The sequence below is a fragment of the Dendronephthya gigantea genome, unplaced genomic scaffold, assembly GCF_004324835.1.
Source record: "Dendronephthya gigantea isolate DGI-Jeju-01 unplaced genomic scaffold, DenGig_1.0 000031F, whole genome shotgun sequence".
Classification (NCBI taxonomy): domain Eukaryota; kingdom Metazoa; phylum Cnidaria; class Anthozoa; order Malacalcyonacea; family Nephtheidae; genus Dendronephthya; species Dendronephthya gigantea.
In genome coordinates this window covers 1,177,753-1,195,633 of record NW_021163041.1, presented here as the reverse complement: position 1 = coordinate 1,195,633, position 17,881 = coordinate 1,177,753, and the positions used below count along the sequence as shown (strand labels likewise).

At 35.9% G+C, this 17,881-nt stretch overlaps 2 protein-coding genes across 4 annotated transcripts in view; both read left to right on the top strand.

Annotated features, from left to right (window-relative positions):
* The window catches only part of LOC114524414 (solute carrier family 22 member 16-like), a 31,616-nt gene that overhangs the window by 6,860 nt on the left and 6,875 nt on the right, over positions 1 to 17,881 (top strand). Inside the window, exons 1-11 of one of the 3 annotated variants that reach the window (XM_028545478.1) lie at positions 3,478 to 4,153; positions 4,399 to 4,456; positions 5,072 to 5,196; positions 6,138 to 6,458; positions 7,042 to 7,270; positions 7,545 to 7,743; positions 8,644 to 8,856; positions 9,369 to 9,503; positions 9,849 to 9,940; positions 10,042 to 10,150; positions 10,353 to 10,425. In XM_028545478.1, coding sequence (XP_028401279.1) covers positions 6,165 to 6,458; positions 7,042 to 7,270; positions 7,545 to 7,743; positions 8,644 to 8,856; positions 9,369 to 9,503; positions 9,849 to 9,940; positions 10,042 to 10,150; positions 10,353 to 10,425 — 1,344 coding nt within the window. In that variant the 5' untranslated portion in view covers positions 3,478 to 4,153; positions 4,399 to 4,456; positions 5,072 to 5,196; positions 6,138 to 6,164. Of the gene's footprint in view, positions 1 to 3,477; positions 4,154 to 4,398; positions 4,457 to 4,996; positions 5,197 to 6,137; positions 6,459 to 7,041; positions 7,271 to 7,544; positions 7,744 to 8,643; positions 8,857 to 9,368; positions 9,504 to 9,848; positions 9,941 to 10,041; positions 10,151 to 10,352; positions 10,426 to 17,881 lie in introns of those variants that run through there. The other 2 variants (XM_028545477.1, XM_028545479.1) reach the window with 2 other exon arrangements.
* Positions 11,092 to 17,474, top strand: LOC114524415 (solute carrier family 22 member 16-like). Its single transcript, XM_028545481.1, has 10 exons — positions 11,092 to 11,912; positions 13,127 to 13,437; positions 13,905 to 14,133; positions 14,504 to 14,702; positions 15,112 to 15,324; positions 15,721 to 15,855; positions 16,125 to 16,216; positions 16,514 to 16,622; positions 16,783 to 16,855; positions 17,000 to 17,474. The coding sequence occupies exons 2-10, from the start codon at positions 13,144 to 13,146 to the stop codon at positions 17,201 to 17,203; spliced, it is 1,548 nt and encodes a 515-aa protein (XP_028401282.1). The 5' UTR covers positions 11,092 to 11,912; positions 13,127 to 13,143; the 3' UTR covers positions 17,204 to 17,474.

Genomic DNA, 17,881 nt, shown 5'->3' with positions numbered 1-17,881 from the left:
GGGAATAGATATCTGAATGTTTTCCTGGTCAGTGTTGTCGAAATACCTTCAAATTTTGCTTTAATTTGGGCCGCGCGCAGGTGAGTATAGAAATATTGACTCGGTGTTACAAATTACGGTAATATATCATAACTTTATTGTTAAAACGTTTAATAATGGAATGGATTTCAGCTTCTGGTCTCACTAGCTACAGTATGTGTAAAAATCCAGAAAATATTGTTTCAACACATGTATGAAATTATTTCCACATGCATTCATTGTTCAAAAATTCTTTTCCACACATATGCATGCTAAAAAAGGATGTTTCGTTTTTTGGACAAAGTCAAAACATAACCTGAAAAAAATATGTTAAATTATGTAAGAGCACATTTTAGATTTGGACGAAAAAAGTGTGTTCTTTTTGCTTTGGTTGTTGCATTTATTGCATCCGCTATCTCGGTGGCTATCCCGACAGGAAAGAGTGGCGGTTAGTGTTATTTAAAAGAACCTTTCTTTCTTCGACATGTCGCCGCTGTGATGCGGGAGTTTAAAGTATGAAAACTTTTAAGACTTAAGTGATGATTTTGTTTTGCAGCAAGTGTCCGTGGACGTATTACAACTGCTATAATTGCAAAGTTTTTCATCAATTTTTCCTTTTCTGGTATTTATTTGTGGTCTGCTGAGCTGTTTCCAACTGTGATAAGGTACTTTATATGTTGTATATTTTCAATTTATGGATTCTGTAGATAGTATACAAAACATTGTCATTGGTACGATGTTTCTATACGAATTCTAGCCGTATTTTAAGGGAGCTCATAAACTTGTTTTTTTTAATTAATTTCAGTTTTAAGGGAGCTCATAAAGAAAAAAAATTCCATTTCACGCCTAGACTCTTGTTTCAAAAAGATTAAATTATGGATTGTTTTAGTCGCATTTTGTTATATAGATCGACAGCGACATCTACATCTTCTGCGATGGCAAGAATTGGATCATTTGCTGCCAGTTACATTATTTGGCTAGTAAGTTTTCTCTTGGAAATTTTTTGTTATATATATATATATATATATATATATATATATATATATATATATATATATATATATATATATATATATATACACCCATTTGCAAAAACGTTGGCCGCAGATAGATAGATAGATAGATACTCGAAATCTAATTAGAAATGCATATGTTGTGTCATATGATTGAAATCCCATGCAAATGTAATCATATGCAATTCTAATTAGACTTCGAGTATCTATCTATCTATCTATCTGCGGCCAACGTTTTTGCAAATGGGTGTATATATATATATATATATATATATATATATATATATATATATATATATATATATATATTATAAGTTTGCCATCATTTTACAACATAACATTTACATACATTTATATAACAGTGCATGACTCAGCAAATTTGACAGGAACTCCGCAACAGCTAATTGCCAATTACTGCATGCTTATAGAAATATCTTCGGGCGCAATTAAAAGCTAGTGTTTCGATTTTTTAATAGTAAGATAAATTTAACTGTTTACTTTGGAGGCAAAGTTGGGTGTCATGAAAAGACTAGCTGCCTTTTTTATGTTTTCCACCCGATCAACTATATCGATGTACACGAAGCCATGAATGAGCTCGTGCAGAAGTTGATGCCACTCAGAACTGTCAGTATGATTAGCTGTTTTTATTGTGAATGCAACATAATGTGCAACTGAGATTATAATATACTGTGGCTGGAATTTTTGCCTGTGATTTCAAACGTTTTTAGTAATCGGTTAAATGAAAGGCTCATGATGGCGGACTCCTTTTCCATATGATATATCATCATTGCAAGGACCCAATAGCAATTTTTGTTTTAGATTCGTTACCATGCAGCCCTGCCGTACAGCATAATGGGAATAATTTGCTTCCAAGCAGCAGTACTTGGGATCTTCTTGCCTGAAACCAAAGGAAAACCAACCTTGGAGACAATGGATGACATGGAAGAAAAGCGGGAAGTTGCTTTACTTATGAATGACAAAGACGACGCTGGTGAGAAAAAAATGTAACTGGTGTCTAGTTGTTTTTTGGTAAAATCAACATAGAAATCATAGATTGTAGTTTGTGGAAAACATAATCCTTTGGATAAACAGCTATATATACAGTAGGAGGCAAAAGTTTGAGTCCAGTGACTGTATTTCTTTGTTTCAGCAGCATATATTAATATTCTACAGAAAACCTTACCGATAAGTGAACTAGAAAAAAGTAAACAAGTAAACAGAAAAATACATGCTGTACAACAACTATGAGATGTTATGATATTCATTTTTACGTATTTTAATGTGCAAACATGCATTTACATGTCATTGCTTAGTTCCCTCTTTTTTGCTCTTGAAATGACCTTTATTCTTGCTGGCATAGATTCCATAGGTTTTTTAATGTCACACGTTCAATACCTTGCCAGCATTCGTTGACCACTTGCCTCAAGTCAGCCTGGCTGGCGGGTCTGTGCCTCGCCCTCTTCCGGTTAAAACGGTTCTACAAGTGCTCCATAGGTTTTAGATCTGGAATATGAGGTGGAAAGCCATGACAACGAGATCACCAGAATGAGTTTGCTTCTAAACGATTTCTGGCACATAGAAGATGTGCATGTGCTTAGGGTGATTATCATGTAGTTAGACGTGCGATCATCTTTGTACCAGATGAAATTCCATGTCCTTGAAGAATTGGATGATACTTTTCTTTAATTAGGATCCTATTATATCTTTCAATATTGCCAAACCGAGCATGACCAAAGCAGCTAAAAGTTTGCTTGAGTAGGATTTAGTTTCTTCGAACCTCTCCAAGGTTAGTTGCATACCACCTTTTTAAATTCTCACTTCTTCTGCGATCTTACGAGGAAAGAATCCTTCAATACTTAATGGAACTATTTGTCCTTGTGCACCATCACTTTGCCCTTTTTCCTACCCATCTTGGGCAGTGTAAAGGAATGAGAACTTTATTTTGTTATAATTTAGATCATTAGGACCAAAACAGTGTGCAATTAATATAGTTTACAGTACTGAAACACTAGCACGCATGTCTTAACTCCAATACGCTGCCAGGATTTAATACTGGAATTCTACAACGACTGGACTCAAACTTTTGCCTCCTACTGTATCAACTTCTCGAAATAATTAGAATTGTGAAATTGGTGTCTATATAGTTTCTTTAGTTAGCCAAGTAACAGAGAATGTGTCTATATAGTTTCTTTTTTGCCAAGTCAACAGAGAATTCATATAGAAATTGCAGTTTTCGTCATTCAAAGAACATCGCCAACTAATGTAAGATGGTTCGGCGTAAATATATTATAGAGTCTGCGCTGCAGACTTTAGATGTCAAAGGGCCTATTGTTGACTCGTTTTTCCATCAACTGTTCCTGGCTTGAATTTGAAGTGTGTATAATTCCACTCGAAATTAAGACCCTCTACATTTTGCATAGTTAAATCCTAGTTAACTCAAAAATAAACAACTCTGATTGGCCAATTCTGTCCTTAACTAAAGTTAAAAGTTAACTGGCTGGGCTGTTTATATATGATCTGTTATACAAAAAGTATTTTGCTGCATATGTCGCGAGAATACGGGGGGATTTTGCAGGCCCAGAAGCCTCGTATAGCTCAGTTTTTTCACATTCCGAAGAATGGTCCATGCTCGGAGTGATGCTCCCGCTATTCCTTTTCTATACCGAGCACGTGGTCAGGTAAGACTCGTTCATTAACCAAAATATGCGTGTATGACTGAAATATTAACTTTAACAGAGTCATAATTATATTGACGATGTTTTTCTTATCTAATGATGCATATCAAAATTATTTACTTAAATTAGCAGATTCATCAATGAATTTTTCCCGCCTATGGCAATCTAGTTGCTTTTCAAAGAAAATGATTATCATATACTGAGCGAGATGCCTGCTGTCTCAATTATCAATTACATACGATGATCAGTTTTTATTAATCATGGACATATGCAATTATATTCTAACACTTTGTCTTTGAAGAACTTCTCTTGATCAAGTGGATGATTTGGTGCAGAAAGTACCTGAAATATCGGCAAGGTCCTTCTGGCAAGTGTTCTGATATTTGCTTGGCCCGTCAGCCATTATGAGAGTAAAAATGAAGGAAACTAAGAAACATAAAATTGTTGGTAATAAATATTTGACGTATTTAATGTTTTTACAGCTACGCTGTACTTGAAGAATGTGCTAAAACGTATTTAAATGTGCTTCCTTATAATGGTTAATGTCGTCTTCCAATAGGATGCAAGTATACTTTAGGCAAATAGCTTCCTTGTTCCTATTTAGGGCAAATGAACTCACAATGATACATCTGGGATACAGATCCTTGTTGCCTTTCATGTTTTTCCTCTCATTTTATGTATTGATTTTGCAGTGGCGGAACGTAACTTCTCTTCATCAACGTAGATCAGCGATCTTCACTATTGATACAGGTCAGTATGGAATTGAAGGACACATTTATATATTCATGCTGTGCAGTGCATGATCAATTTCCTTTCAAATCGATTGTCTTTACAGACTGTTGCGTAAATATATCAATATGTGCCCCCAGTTATCGTGCTTCCAACACCACCTACCTCCTCCGCAGGCGCTAGAGAGCATTTCGGCAAAATATCACCGCCCGCCATATTTGCCCGAAAAGGGCCTGCGGAGGAGGTAGCAACACCACTGTTCAGCAGATTGATCAACTCACAGTCAACTGTGCCAAATTAATTTTTGAATGACAGATTGTGTCATTTATGGCAAGTATATATCTGATTACCAAAATATTCTATTTTGCAATAGATTACCAAAAATTAACTCTTAATCCCTTAAAAAATCTTAAAAATTTTATGAAATATCATTCTCATGAAAATATTGCCAAAAATTTCATTAAATATTACCAAAAGGCAAGAAATAATTATGCGCTCCCGCTGCTTCGCATTTACCTCACCAGCTGACCAGCGTGACGAGATTTGTTTTATTTTTTTTAGGTCATTTGATATGTATTATCGGTGTTTTCAGTCGTAACACATGCCATTATGGTAACTGTATACTTTATTATACAGACACAGTCAACGCACAACTGGTTACTGGTACCATTGTGGAGCGCAGAAGTATCACAGAAGAAAATTGAGTACTGATCATATTGATGCATTTCATGAGATTGTTCATTTGAGTTTACTAGAAAGAGGTAATTATTATGAGAAATTCTTTTGTGTGTTGAAGGCAACGAAAAAGGTTGGAGCAATGGCGTGTCTAGCGTATGTTTAGCGTAACTATATAGATTTAATATAAACGTAGCTTAAATATATACAATTACATGCTTTGTCCTGCATATCCCTAATTCCTTTTCATTTATGACTTGTCGTTCAGTAGTGTGGCGCCCTTAATAAGGTTAACGTTACGTTCTGGCCCACTTTATTCGTTTATTGACCATAAACCATTCATAACCAGTATGTCGAAGGTCGAAAGAATGTCCGTTATGAATTTGAAGATGGGAAGAGGTTCCAAATGGTGTTGACTACACGTCGCCATGATCAGTTTTCCGCGAAGTTTAATACAAGGCGATAAAAGTAGAAGATCGAATTATTGTCTTCTTTGTTATTTGTTTCGATGGTTGTTCAATCAAATCAATATAAATTTCGCCCTTCTCGGCATCTCGTTAAATGTAGTAATCAAGAAATTTTGATGGTTTTAGTAACTAAATTACATTTCAAAATCACCCACTTTTATTTAACCTTGCAAGTCACCGTTCATACTTGTCTGTCAGGGGTGCTAACCATTTACCTTAGCCTTGGGAAATCGGAAATCATGACTTTCGGGAAAGCAAATGGCGTACAAGGAATTTCTAAATTTCCGATAGAAATTCCGAGATGTACCATTTGCTTTTTCTTTTTCTAAAAACTTTTATAGGAAAGTGAATTAGCTTGTATAAAATGGATATGATTAAATGAATGCCTACTGGACAAATTAGGTTGCTGCTACGCTTTCTCGCTTCAGGCTTGCTCGCTCCGCAGCAACAATTTATGTAAATAAAATGAAAAGTGATTCGCGTTTCAGGGTGGTAATCAACTAGCGGCAATTCCAGATGTATAATGGTGTGAAAATATTATTTCCTTTATTCATATATAGACGATTATAATTCTACGAAACTACAAAATGGCCACTGCGATTAATGATGTTTTTGTGAAGATTGGCGAATTTCGTCAATATCAATGGTTTTTATTGACCTTGTTGGGATACGGAACAATAGCGATTGCCGCTCTACCTACAATGATAGTGTCGTTCATCACTGCTGAACCTGAATGGAAATGTGTTGAAGGTTATAAGAATAATACCGTGTGTAGATTTAACAACACAATAACGTTAACCAGTGATGATTACAAAGCCAGATGTAACATGCCGAGAGAAGCTTGGATGTTTGTAGATGACTTCACATCCGTTGTTACTGAGGTATAGCATTCGTCAGTCAAAAGCTATAATACTGTATAGTAGTGTCTTTTAAGAGAAACATTATCAATCCACTATATACTTGGGTTGTGGTTGACTTATCCTGCGATCCTCAACTAGAGCCCTGTGCTAAGTATGTTTTACCAACCAGTTTTAACTTTAGGCGCCAGTGACAACAATAGACACTACCTCCACACGTAGTACTCAACTAGAACAATGCATGTGCTCAGTATGTTTTACCAACCAGTTTCAACTTTGGGCACGAGTGGCAGGCACTCTGCAGCCTTATTTTACAATGTTTGGGTAACACTTTTGTAACATATACCAAGAACATAGGCATGGCTACTTTACCTTACCTAATCATATAGCTGCAGTCTAAGACAGGTTTAGACGTCGAATTAACTCAGACTTCATGTGCTGAACCTATAAATGTTTAAGTGCATTTGCATTTGACTCGGCACCATTTTCCGCACGTAAAAAGTTCGATGTCTAAAAACCCTGGGTACGAGGTTGGCATAATGGGTGTATGAGGACTGAAGCAAGCATTGCTACCGTTTTCATGACTGAACTTGTAATATTTTTACAGTACGACTTAGTTTGTGATGATTCAATTCTTCTCTCCATCGCTCAATCCTGTTACTGGATTGGAATGCTAATTGCGTTATTGGTCGGCGGTTTTCTATCAGATAAATATGGCAGAAGATTAGTTTTGTATGGTGGTTTTGCTCTTGTAGCCATCGCGACTTGCATAATGGTCTTTCCAAAGGCGTTTGTGCTATTCATTGTTTGCCGAATCTTTATCGGTTTAGGTTCAGGTAATTAATTATCTGTATTTACACAAACCAGCTGTGATAAAAAATATTAGCTGCATGTTTTGATAGTAAACTGCATGTAAATCTCTTATGGGTTAAATATCTTTTCCTGTTCAAAAATGGTGAACTAGATTGCTCAGCGATCTTACATATCGTATAATAAGCTTGGTGGAGGGTGTTAGTGCATCGTTGGTTTTAGTTGGAAGGGTATGATAGTGTGCTCTGTCTCGTATTTTTAGGAGGTAACTTTATATTATGTTCTATACCTTTCATGTAGGGTTCCGAAATGCCACTCATTTCACCATGCTTGTCGAATTCACAACTGAGAGATATCGTTCATGGATAGGTGTCGGTTCTTTCGTATTTTGGGCAGTTGGAATATCAGTAATGCCTTTGATTGGGTTTTTAGTCCCTGCGTGGAGAATGTTTCTGCTTGTCACAGCTGTTATTGCCATCCCCATACTGTTTGTTTATTGGTAGGTTTTGTCCAAAAACGTTAATTAAGTTCAATAATTTCTACTCAGTCTTTCAAGAAAGCTCGTTTATTACGACGCACCTTGTCAACTTGATCATGTACATGCGTTTATGATACGCCTATACGCTTGTGGATAGGCAAACATGCAATGATGTTTTGTGTTTTATTGCATGTGAGCGTCTAAGTTTCAACCCTCGAAAAGCTAAATAGAAAACAGGATATAGCTCTTTTACGGCAAGCCTGGCCTCACGGCTCCCCACCTCCATTTTTAAGTAAGATCTGGCTACCTTTCTGGTTTTGTCAGATATGATTAAGTTTGAATGCGTTTATTCGACAAATTCAAATATCCTATGCACCTTTATTTTAGCAGAAATCATTTGATTGTATTAATACACAAAATTGCCTTCCTACCGTACCTAAAAAGATAGGCTATATTTTCAGTTAGCAACCAAATATTGCAGTTTTACTAATGTTATAGTAGGCTCTTTCCTAAAATACGCTTTTTTGCCACGATGGAATATGATAATGCAATTCGTCGTAACACAGCACAAACGTCCGTTCAACGCTATAAATATTGCAACATGCCAACATTCCCTCTGCATGAAATAGTACCACAAAAATGAGTATTGAGTACCACAATTTTTTTTCAACAATATATATACTGAATCATGTTTCCGAGGTGTATACAATTGAAACAGCTTTTTTATTCTGAGAAGTGCGATTCAAAATTTATTTTGGATACCTTTCAGCTTGCGGTTTGTACTATTTATTATTTATGATTCTTATGATTCTTATGCATTCGGTATAGTAGGTCCTTTTATCGCCATTATGATTTATGACAAGTAACGGCTAAGAAGTCAAATCACGCAAATACGTGGCGAGTTTATTTTATTTCTTTTAGGTTAGTACCAGAATCTCCTCGATGGTTGTTACTAAATGGTAAAGAAGAAGAGGCCAAAAAAGTCCTTTCCAAAGTGGCAAAAATGAATAAACGACAACTACCAGATGATCTCGTGTTGCAAAAACCTGTGATAACTCAAACACGGATGAGTTTTAGGCAACTTTTCAGAAACTGGAAAACTGCTAAGAAAACATTAATTTCTTGGGATTTATGGTATGTCAAAAATACTTGGTAAATAGTAAACCATAACCATGAATGAATCCATGATTTACAAGTCCAGTTCAATCCATAGTCCAGTTCAACCCATAGTCCAGTTCAATCCATAGTCCAGTCCTCGTTTTACAACATGGACAGCCGCGGGTCATTGGCTATCAATCCGAACAGCTTATTGCTTTTCAATCAAAAGCATACAGGGTGTTTCAACACATGTTTTTAATTAAACACTAAAATCTAATTTGTTAAAAATGCAATCACATGCATCCAGTACAGTGCCTATGAAATTCATTGTAAACGATTCCTAAATATTTTACTGACGAAATTTTCTGACACAATCAGATTGGTCTAGTTTCGTGTTTAAAAATTTGCATATGGATTACACAAACTAACGCCAGATCTTTGGCAAAGTGGAATTACACACTCTGTGACCAGTGGTCAACATATTGCGTATTGCTCAAGAGTTGCAGAGCTCCGTGGCGTGATGCAGTTTTTGTTTTTTCATCTTACAGGTTTGCCAACGCTTTGGTGTACTATGGTGTGTCTTATGGTTCTGTTGATCTTGGTGGGAATAGATATCTGAATGTTTTCCTGGTCAGTGTTGTCGAGATACCTTCAAATTTTGCTTACATTTGGGCCTCGCGCAGGTGAGTATAGAAATATTGACTCGGTGTTGCAAATTACAAAACGGATGACCCATGCATCATGCAATAAACCTTTCCGCGGTAATACATCACAACTTTATTGTTAAAATTAAATTTATTAATGAAATGGATTTCAGCTTCTGGTCTCACTAGTTACAGTATGTGTAAAAATCCAGAAAATCTTGTTTTAACACATGTATGAAATTATTTCCACATGCATTCAATGTTCAAAATGAGAAATATTTTTCCACGCATATGCATGCTAAAAAAACAAGTTTCGTTTTTTGGACAAAGTCAAAGCATAACCTGAAAAAAATATGTTAATTAATGTTGAAGAGCACATTTTAGATTTGGACGGAAAAAGTGTGTCCTTCTTCCTTTGGTTGTTGCATTCATTGTAACCGCTATCTCAGTGGCTATCCCGACAGGAAAGAGTGACGGTTAGTGTTATTTAGAAGAACCTTACTTTCTTCGACTTGTCGCTATCTGTGTGATAAAGTATGAAAACCTTTCAGACTTAAGTGGTGATTTTGTTTTGCAGCAAGTGTCCGTGGACGTATTACAACTGCTATGATTGCAAAGTTTTTCATCAATTTTTCCTTTTCTGGTATTTATCTGTGGTCTGCTGAGATGTTTCCAACTGTGATAAGGTGCCTTATATTTCGTATATTTTCAATTTATGGATTCAAACTGTATATAGTATGCAAAACAATATCATTGGCACTATGTTTCTACGAATTCTAGCCGTAAACCCAGTTTGAAATACCGGTAGCACTTACGTAAGACTTATAAGAACCTGGATTTTCGGTGAGATGAAATTATGGATTGTTTTAGTCGCATTTTGTTATATAGATCGACAGCGATATCTACATCTTCTGCGATCGCACGAATTGGATCATTTACTGCCAGTTACATTATTTGGCTAGTAAGTTTTCTCTTGAAATTTTTTTTATATACATATATTTATATATTACTATTAATTGAATGCTCATAGAAATATCTTCGGACGCAAATAAAAGCTAGTGTTTGGATTTTTTAATAGTAAGATAATTTAACTATCTACTTTGGAGGGGAAGTTGATTGTCATTGAAAGACTATAGCTGGCTTTTTGATGTTTTTCACCCGATCAACCCTATCGATGTACGCAAAGCCATGCAATGAGCTCCTCCAGAAGTTGATGCCACTCAGAACTGTCAGTATGATTAGCTGTTTTTATTGTGAATGCAACATAATGTACAACTGAGATTATAATATACTGTGGCTGGAATTTTTGCCTGTGATTTCAAACGTTTTTAGTAATCAGTTAAATGAAAGGCTCATGATGGCGGACTCCTTTTCCATATGATATATCATCATTGCAAGAACCCAATAGCAATTTTTGTTTTAGATTCGTTACCATGCAGCCCTGCCGTACAGCATAATGGGAATAATTTGCTTCCAAGCAGCAGTTTTTGGGATCTTCTTGCCTGAAACCAAAGGAAAACCAACCTTGGAGACAATGGATGACATGGAGAAAGATCGGGAAGTTGCTTTATCTACGAATGACAAAGACGACGCTGGCGAGAAAAAAAATGTAACTGGTGTCTAATTTCTTTGGGTAGTCAAGTAACACCATTTTGATATTGTTTTTTGGTGAAATCAACATAGAATTCATAGATTGTAGTTTGTGGAATACGTAATCCTTTGAATAAACAGCTATATAACCTCTCGAAATAATTAGAATTGTGAAATTGGTGTTTATAGTTTCTTTAGTTAGCCAAGTAACACAATTTTGATATGGTTTTTTTGCCAAGTCAACAGAGAATTCATAGAAATTGCAGCTTACGTCATTCATAAAACATCACCAACAAATGTAAGATAAACAGGGCCACATTTCGCGCGATAATTCCGAAAGTAGATGCGCATATTAATTGTTATATGATAGTTGGATTTTTTTATTGCAAAAAATTTTAGTTCTTTAGCTCTTTTTAAATCGATCCTCCAAATATTCCTCAAGCACTGTATTTGCCACAAGATATCAAAACAATTTACAGCAAAACCACATGCAGATGAATTTACGAACAATTGCGCATACAACTGCACAGTCTGCACTGAACTACAATGCCCCTGGGCTCTAAAACTTTTTGCTGTCCACTGCATAAGCCTGCAGCACAGATATACTCTGTATATTCGATGCATATATTATAAATATATTATAGAGTCTTCGCTGCAGACTAGTTGCTGCTACGATGAAGCCTGCTCGTTTCAGGCTCACCCGAAGTAATTAATTAATAACAGAATTCAACTAATTACATCTTCGAGATCTCAGATTTCAAGATCAGATTTAAGGATCTTCGCACGTAATCATACACGTAAAGGAACCAAAAAGATCTCCCAAAAGAAAAGAAGTATATCTGCGACCATCCAGACCAGGTATTCTGATTTAATATCTTGCTGCCTCAAGTAGGTAAAATGTGTCAATTATTCCCAGTGATTTGCTGGCTATATATACGTATGATAACAAGCGTATATTATCACAGTATGTTATCATATACCTGGCTTGCTGTGAGAGCAGACTGTGGTACACCGACATTATTAAACTTAAATTTCAAAGATTATACACTTAACGTAGATTTCTATAGTACTCTATTTGGTTTCATAATGTACATGCCTCGAAGGCCCTGACATCAATGTTGATCTTTTCCGGCTGCACGCAAGGTCAGAGACACAAGGCCATGGGTGTGCAAAACTACCCCACATCGTTTCGTATTGTTCGGTGTTCGATCACTCTGGTCCATCATAATTGGTGTGAAACAGTCGCATATTTTGGTTCATAAAAAAAAAACGCGCGCAGGCGGATACGAAGCGGAATCGATGAACGGGGGAAAGGTAGTATCGAGATGAAATGTTAGTATGTGCATGGAGAATCTCAGATAAGCGATCATTGATTAACCCTTTTTGACCCTCACCGGCTGTGTTACCTCAAAGAACGAACGCTTACCTGGGAATAGTACTTCCTGGTTGTAATCCCTACGGTGTTACGGTGTTCTTGAGCTACCGTTACCTCTATTCCTCCACCCTACAGTAGTTGGTTAAGAGAGATCGAGAAATTGTTTATAAAAATTACGGAAAAATATTTACTACCATACTAAAGTAAACTGGTAGTACAAATACAATAAACTTTAATCAAATTACCGACTGACGTCACGACGCGACACCGCCAAGCTGGTGATAGACCGCTCTGTCCACCCATTCTATCATAAAAAAAAGAGAATTCAACTCTTTGTGTTAAGGTCTATCCCGATAGCTACTATCTTTACGAGACTATAACAATGAGTAACCAACAATGGACGACTTGCGCTTTAGACTAATTTCTTACCAGGGCGATGAAAAGGACATCCAAGTTTGGCTGTAAATTGTTGTAAATTTCGGAAAATATAGCTGTGCGAAGTTTACGAATTTTGTATACTTTTGTATCGCGGCCGCGCGTAATACAAAAGTATACAAAATATTCAAACTTCGCATTGCTTTATTTTCCGTATTTTACAAAATTTCGCAGCCAGACTTTGCATTTGCACTAATTTAAGTAAGATCTTTCTGACTGTAACGAGTCATCAATTAATCAACAATCCCCCCCTTTCTTTTAGGCTGAAATACACCAGCAATGGCTAACATAATTGACGATGTTTTTAAAGCGATAGGCGAATTTCGCGAGTATCAATGGTATATCTTCACCTTGATGGGATATGTATTATTCTCTATTGCTGCCTTTGCTTCCATGATAGTGTCGTTTATCACTGCTGAGCCTGACTGGAAATGTGTTGAAGGTTATAAGAATAATACCGTGTGTAGATTTAATAACTCAATAACGTTAACCAGTGATGATTACAAAGCCAGATGTAAAATGCCGAGAGAAGCTTGGACGTTTGTAGATGACTTCACATCCGTTGTTACTGAGGTATTTCCAGAATCGCTACTTTAATAAATGTCCGATGCTGTTGGGTTTCAAGTCAAATTGTAAATATACATGACTTTTGTTCACGTACATATTGCCAGAAACAAATAAATTTCGAAACCAAAGCAATCCTTTCGAGGATGCACGGTAATTCTGTGATTTCTAGCTAGCAAGAAATGTCCTGCTGTTCACAGTTGCCCTACTGTTCAAAGTTGTCAGCTAAAACTACCCACCCTACGACATCCATTTTTATTGGTATTTGGTAACACGTACCATCAATCGATCTTATGTATCTTACGTCAAATTGCTACACGGACGATGACGATTTTACTCGCAAATTTTACTCGCAATCCTCGAAAACCAGACTCTGTCTGAAAGTCTACAATATATTAAAATAATCTGAAATTAAAGTATAGGCCCTATGCCAGGTTTCTGGAACAGACCCGTTATTTTTTTGAACTTTCTTTCAGTACGACTTAGTTTGTGATGATTCAATTTTTCTCTCCATCGCTCAATCCTGTTTCTGGGTTGGAATGTTAATTGCGTTATTGGTCGGTGGTTTTCTATCAGATAAATATGGCAGAAAAAGACTCTGGTATGGCGGTTGTGTTCTTGTCGTCGTTGCCAGTTGGATTATGATATTTCCAAAAGCCTTTTTGGTCTTCTTTGTTTGCCGAGTTTTCATTGGCATAGGTTTAGGTCAGTATGTTCTGCATGTAAAAACATATTTTTGTATTTTTGTTAAAACAACTAATTTGAAATTAGTTGTCTCAAATATACTGATCTCTTTTTGATAATTTCTTTCGGATAGAAACAACCAAAAAATGAAAGAATTGGTTGTTTTCAGTTGTTTTAACAAATAAAAATTGCCAATAAACGAAACTGATAGTTAACCAATTTTTAGAAAGAAACTGAAAGGCATATAGTTTTGTCCTTTAAATGCCTTTCATACAGTTTCTAAACTGTATTGATATAGTTTTTAACGTATATAGGAATATATTTAGTACAATATCTTTTATCATCATTTTATATCTATATACATAATGTCTTTATCCTGTATATTTCACAGGGTTTGCTAATTGCACTGGTTTTCCCTTGCTTGTCGAGTTCACAAGTGAGAGATACCGTTCATGGATGGGAGCTGGTTCCTACGTGTTTTGGGCAGTGGGAATATCAATACTGCCCCTGATTGGATTCTTAGTGGTAGAGTGGAGAATGTTCCTGCTTGTTACAGCTATTATTTCTATCCCCGTCGTGTTTTCATCTTGGTAAATTTTTAATACTCTTCATCACGTCACGATTTCTTCAAATCATCGGAATGTACATCGGAATCAGGAAGGAGTGTACAAAAGGCTTAGACATGCAATCTTATACACGCAATCTGATAACCATTATTTTCACAACCTTTTGAAAAATAAGTACCACTCAAGTTAAGGCGATTTTCATTCAATGCAAAATGTCGCGCGATCAAATTTTTCAAGCGGAACTAATCCTATTAGACGGGTTTGATTAAGCGATTGCAAAGTATCATATTTTACCTCCCTATATTCAGTCGTTTTGTCACTATCAATTTTGTTTCGGTCTAATATGCATATAAAAGGATCAAATCCTCCAGCATCTCGCAGATTCATTAACACACGCTTTATATAATGGAATTGAGTTGATTTTTTTTGTCAGGTTAGTACCTGAATCTCCTCGATGGTTGTTACTAAATGGTAAAGAAGAAGAGGTCAAAAAAGTTCTCTCTAAAGTGGCAAAAATGAATAAACGACCATTACCAGATGATCTCGTGCTGCAAAAACCTGCGATAACTGAAACACGAACGAGTTTTAGGCAACTTTTTAGCAACTGGAAAACTGCTAAGAAAACGTTAATTTGTTGGGATTTATGGTATGTCTCTATTATTTTATTCTTCTAAAATGTAGCATATGACGTGTAGATTAAATTCAGAGAATATAACCGACGAAAGAAAAAAAGGGCTGGAAAATATTCACATTAAAATATTAGTAAGGAGACTTTTTCACAATAGTAAACTTTAGTTATTTTTTCGCTAACAAATCTGCCCGCTTAAGATTATTTGATTCAAATGAAATCAAACGTTAATATTGGGAAAGATATTTCGTTTTCTCCCGTTGAAAGACATAGAGGCATGCATATTCTAACCTCCTCCGCAGAGAATATTTCAGGCAGTTTGAAAAAAACGCCGCAAAATATGACCGCCCGCAAATTTGCCCAGAAAAAGCGGAGGAGATAGATGCATATTTAAAATTTCTGCACTACAAACAGGTTTGCCAACGCTCTTGTGTATTATGGTGTATTTTATGGTTCTGTTGATCTTGGTGGGAACAGATATCTTAATTTTTTCTTGGTCAGTGTTGTCGAAATACCTGCAAATTTTTTTGTTATTTGGGCCCTTGGCAGGTGAGTTGAAGGTGAACTTAAAAAATTTCCGAATCAGTGCAAAGCTAATTGGAATAGTAATCTTTTTTTGTCTTTTGTTTGTTACTTACTATACCAATGTTAATATACCAATATGCTACGGACTATACCAATATCGGAATACTACTATATTAGAGCTGTATATGTAACCTGGAAATTTAATGTGATATATTTATGTGAACCGAGGATATTTTGTTCGCCCAACGTAGCTAACACGTAATAAAGGAGTGCGTTATAAATTGTCATTTTAGATTTGGACGTAAAAAGTGTGTCCTCATTGCAATGGTTCTGGCATTCATTGCATCCGCAATCTCAGTGTCTATCCCTGTAAATAAAAGTTCTGGTAAGCATGTATAGCCCATTTTTTGAGCGACCCCAGCAAATTTGCACTGGTTGACGTCAAGGGTTGGCACTATTTTCCATCTGGCAAACCGCCCTATCATTTTTAGAGAGTGGCATGGGTAGTGGGATAATTAATGTGAAGTATTATATATTATAATAAACATAGGGCAGTTTGCTAGATGGAAAATAGTGCTAACCTTACTTAAACGGCTCTTTTTCCTACAAGGACTTGAAAACAAGGGGGTTTTAAATTTTTCTTGTCGGTGTTCAATATACATCCAACTCTTCTTTTTTGCAGGAAGTATTGGTGGTCGTGTCACAGCTGCTATCACTGCGAAATTTTTTATTAATATTTCTTTTTGCGGCGTCTATTTGTGGTGTGTTGAGCTGTATCCAACTGTTATCAGGTATTACTCTAATTTATAGGTTATACATGAAGTAACAGTTGTTATACTGAGCAGAAATTACAACTATATATCATGATCTGTATAGTAAACAATATTTGAAGATATGTATAGTTTAAAAAGTCTCTATATAGTATATGCTGATGACTAGTTTGTTATTTAGGTCAACTGCACTTTCGACATCATCTTGTGCTGCAAGAATTGGGTCATTTTCTGCTAGTTATATAATTTGGCTTGTAAGTATAACTTAAATTTTTGTTCTTAGAACGTACATTAGAATGTGAAGCGATGAATAAACGAAAAAAGTATATTAAAATATCATTTGGTCAATTAGCGGATACTGGATTCCTGAACGTCGTTAAAACTGGAATTTCCTTTAGATTCGTATTCACACAGCTCTGCCATACAGCATCATGGGAATAATTTGTCTTCAAGCAGCTTTGCTTGGTTTATTCCTACCAGAAACCAAGGGAACTCCAACCAAGGAAACAATGAATGACATGGAAACGAGGGTTGGTTTATTTTTGGTGGGTAACGGTAACACTGTTGAGAATCAGGTCAACGAGAATGAAGCTGGACTTTAGTCGAGGAAAGGGAAATTTACCAACAGAATATCCATTTTATCTTATCACTGCATGTGTCGTCTCTATTTCGCCTCCCTGGATGTAAGAAGCCAGGGTAGAGTTAGAGAATAGACCAGGAACGAATTATGAATCCATCGACGACCAACCCATCATGATCAATGATATTAGAACTGTCTTACCAATCCACCATTATCGTGAAATTTGCACATGCATGATATTAATTTAGGGGTTAATTTATTTTGCATGCAGATGATATCAATTTAATGAATAAAACCTGAAACAGAATGGGACAGTATGTGGTATATTATACGAACCATATAATACTATGGGTTTTCCATGGTTCTTCATTTCCATAGCCTCATTCTAGCTGTCGATAAAACCAAATTCATGCATTCTGTTCTGCCTAACGGTTTCTTTTGGAAACGTACAGGGTGTATGATAAAACTCAGCGACTTAAATATTCATGATTATTCGATCTTTTGTGATCGAATAGAGAGCGATTATCATGAATATTATCAATAATAATTATCATGAGTATTTACGTTTTTTAAACGCCCTGTATATACGTACAAAAGAAACCCGTCGGCAGAACAAATACAGTATATGAACTTAGTTTCGGCCCTGAACAAGTCTAAATACGTTCATTATTGACATTAATGCCAGGAATGGTTCGCAGTT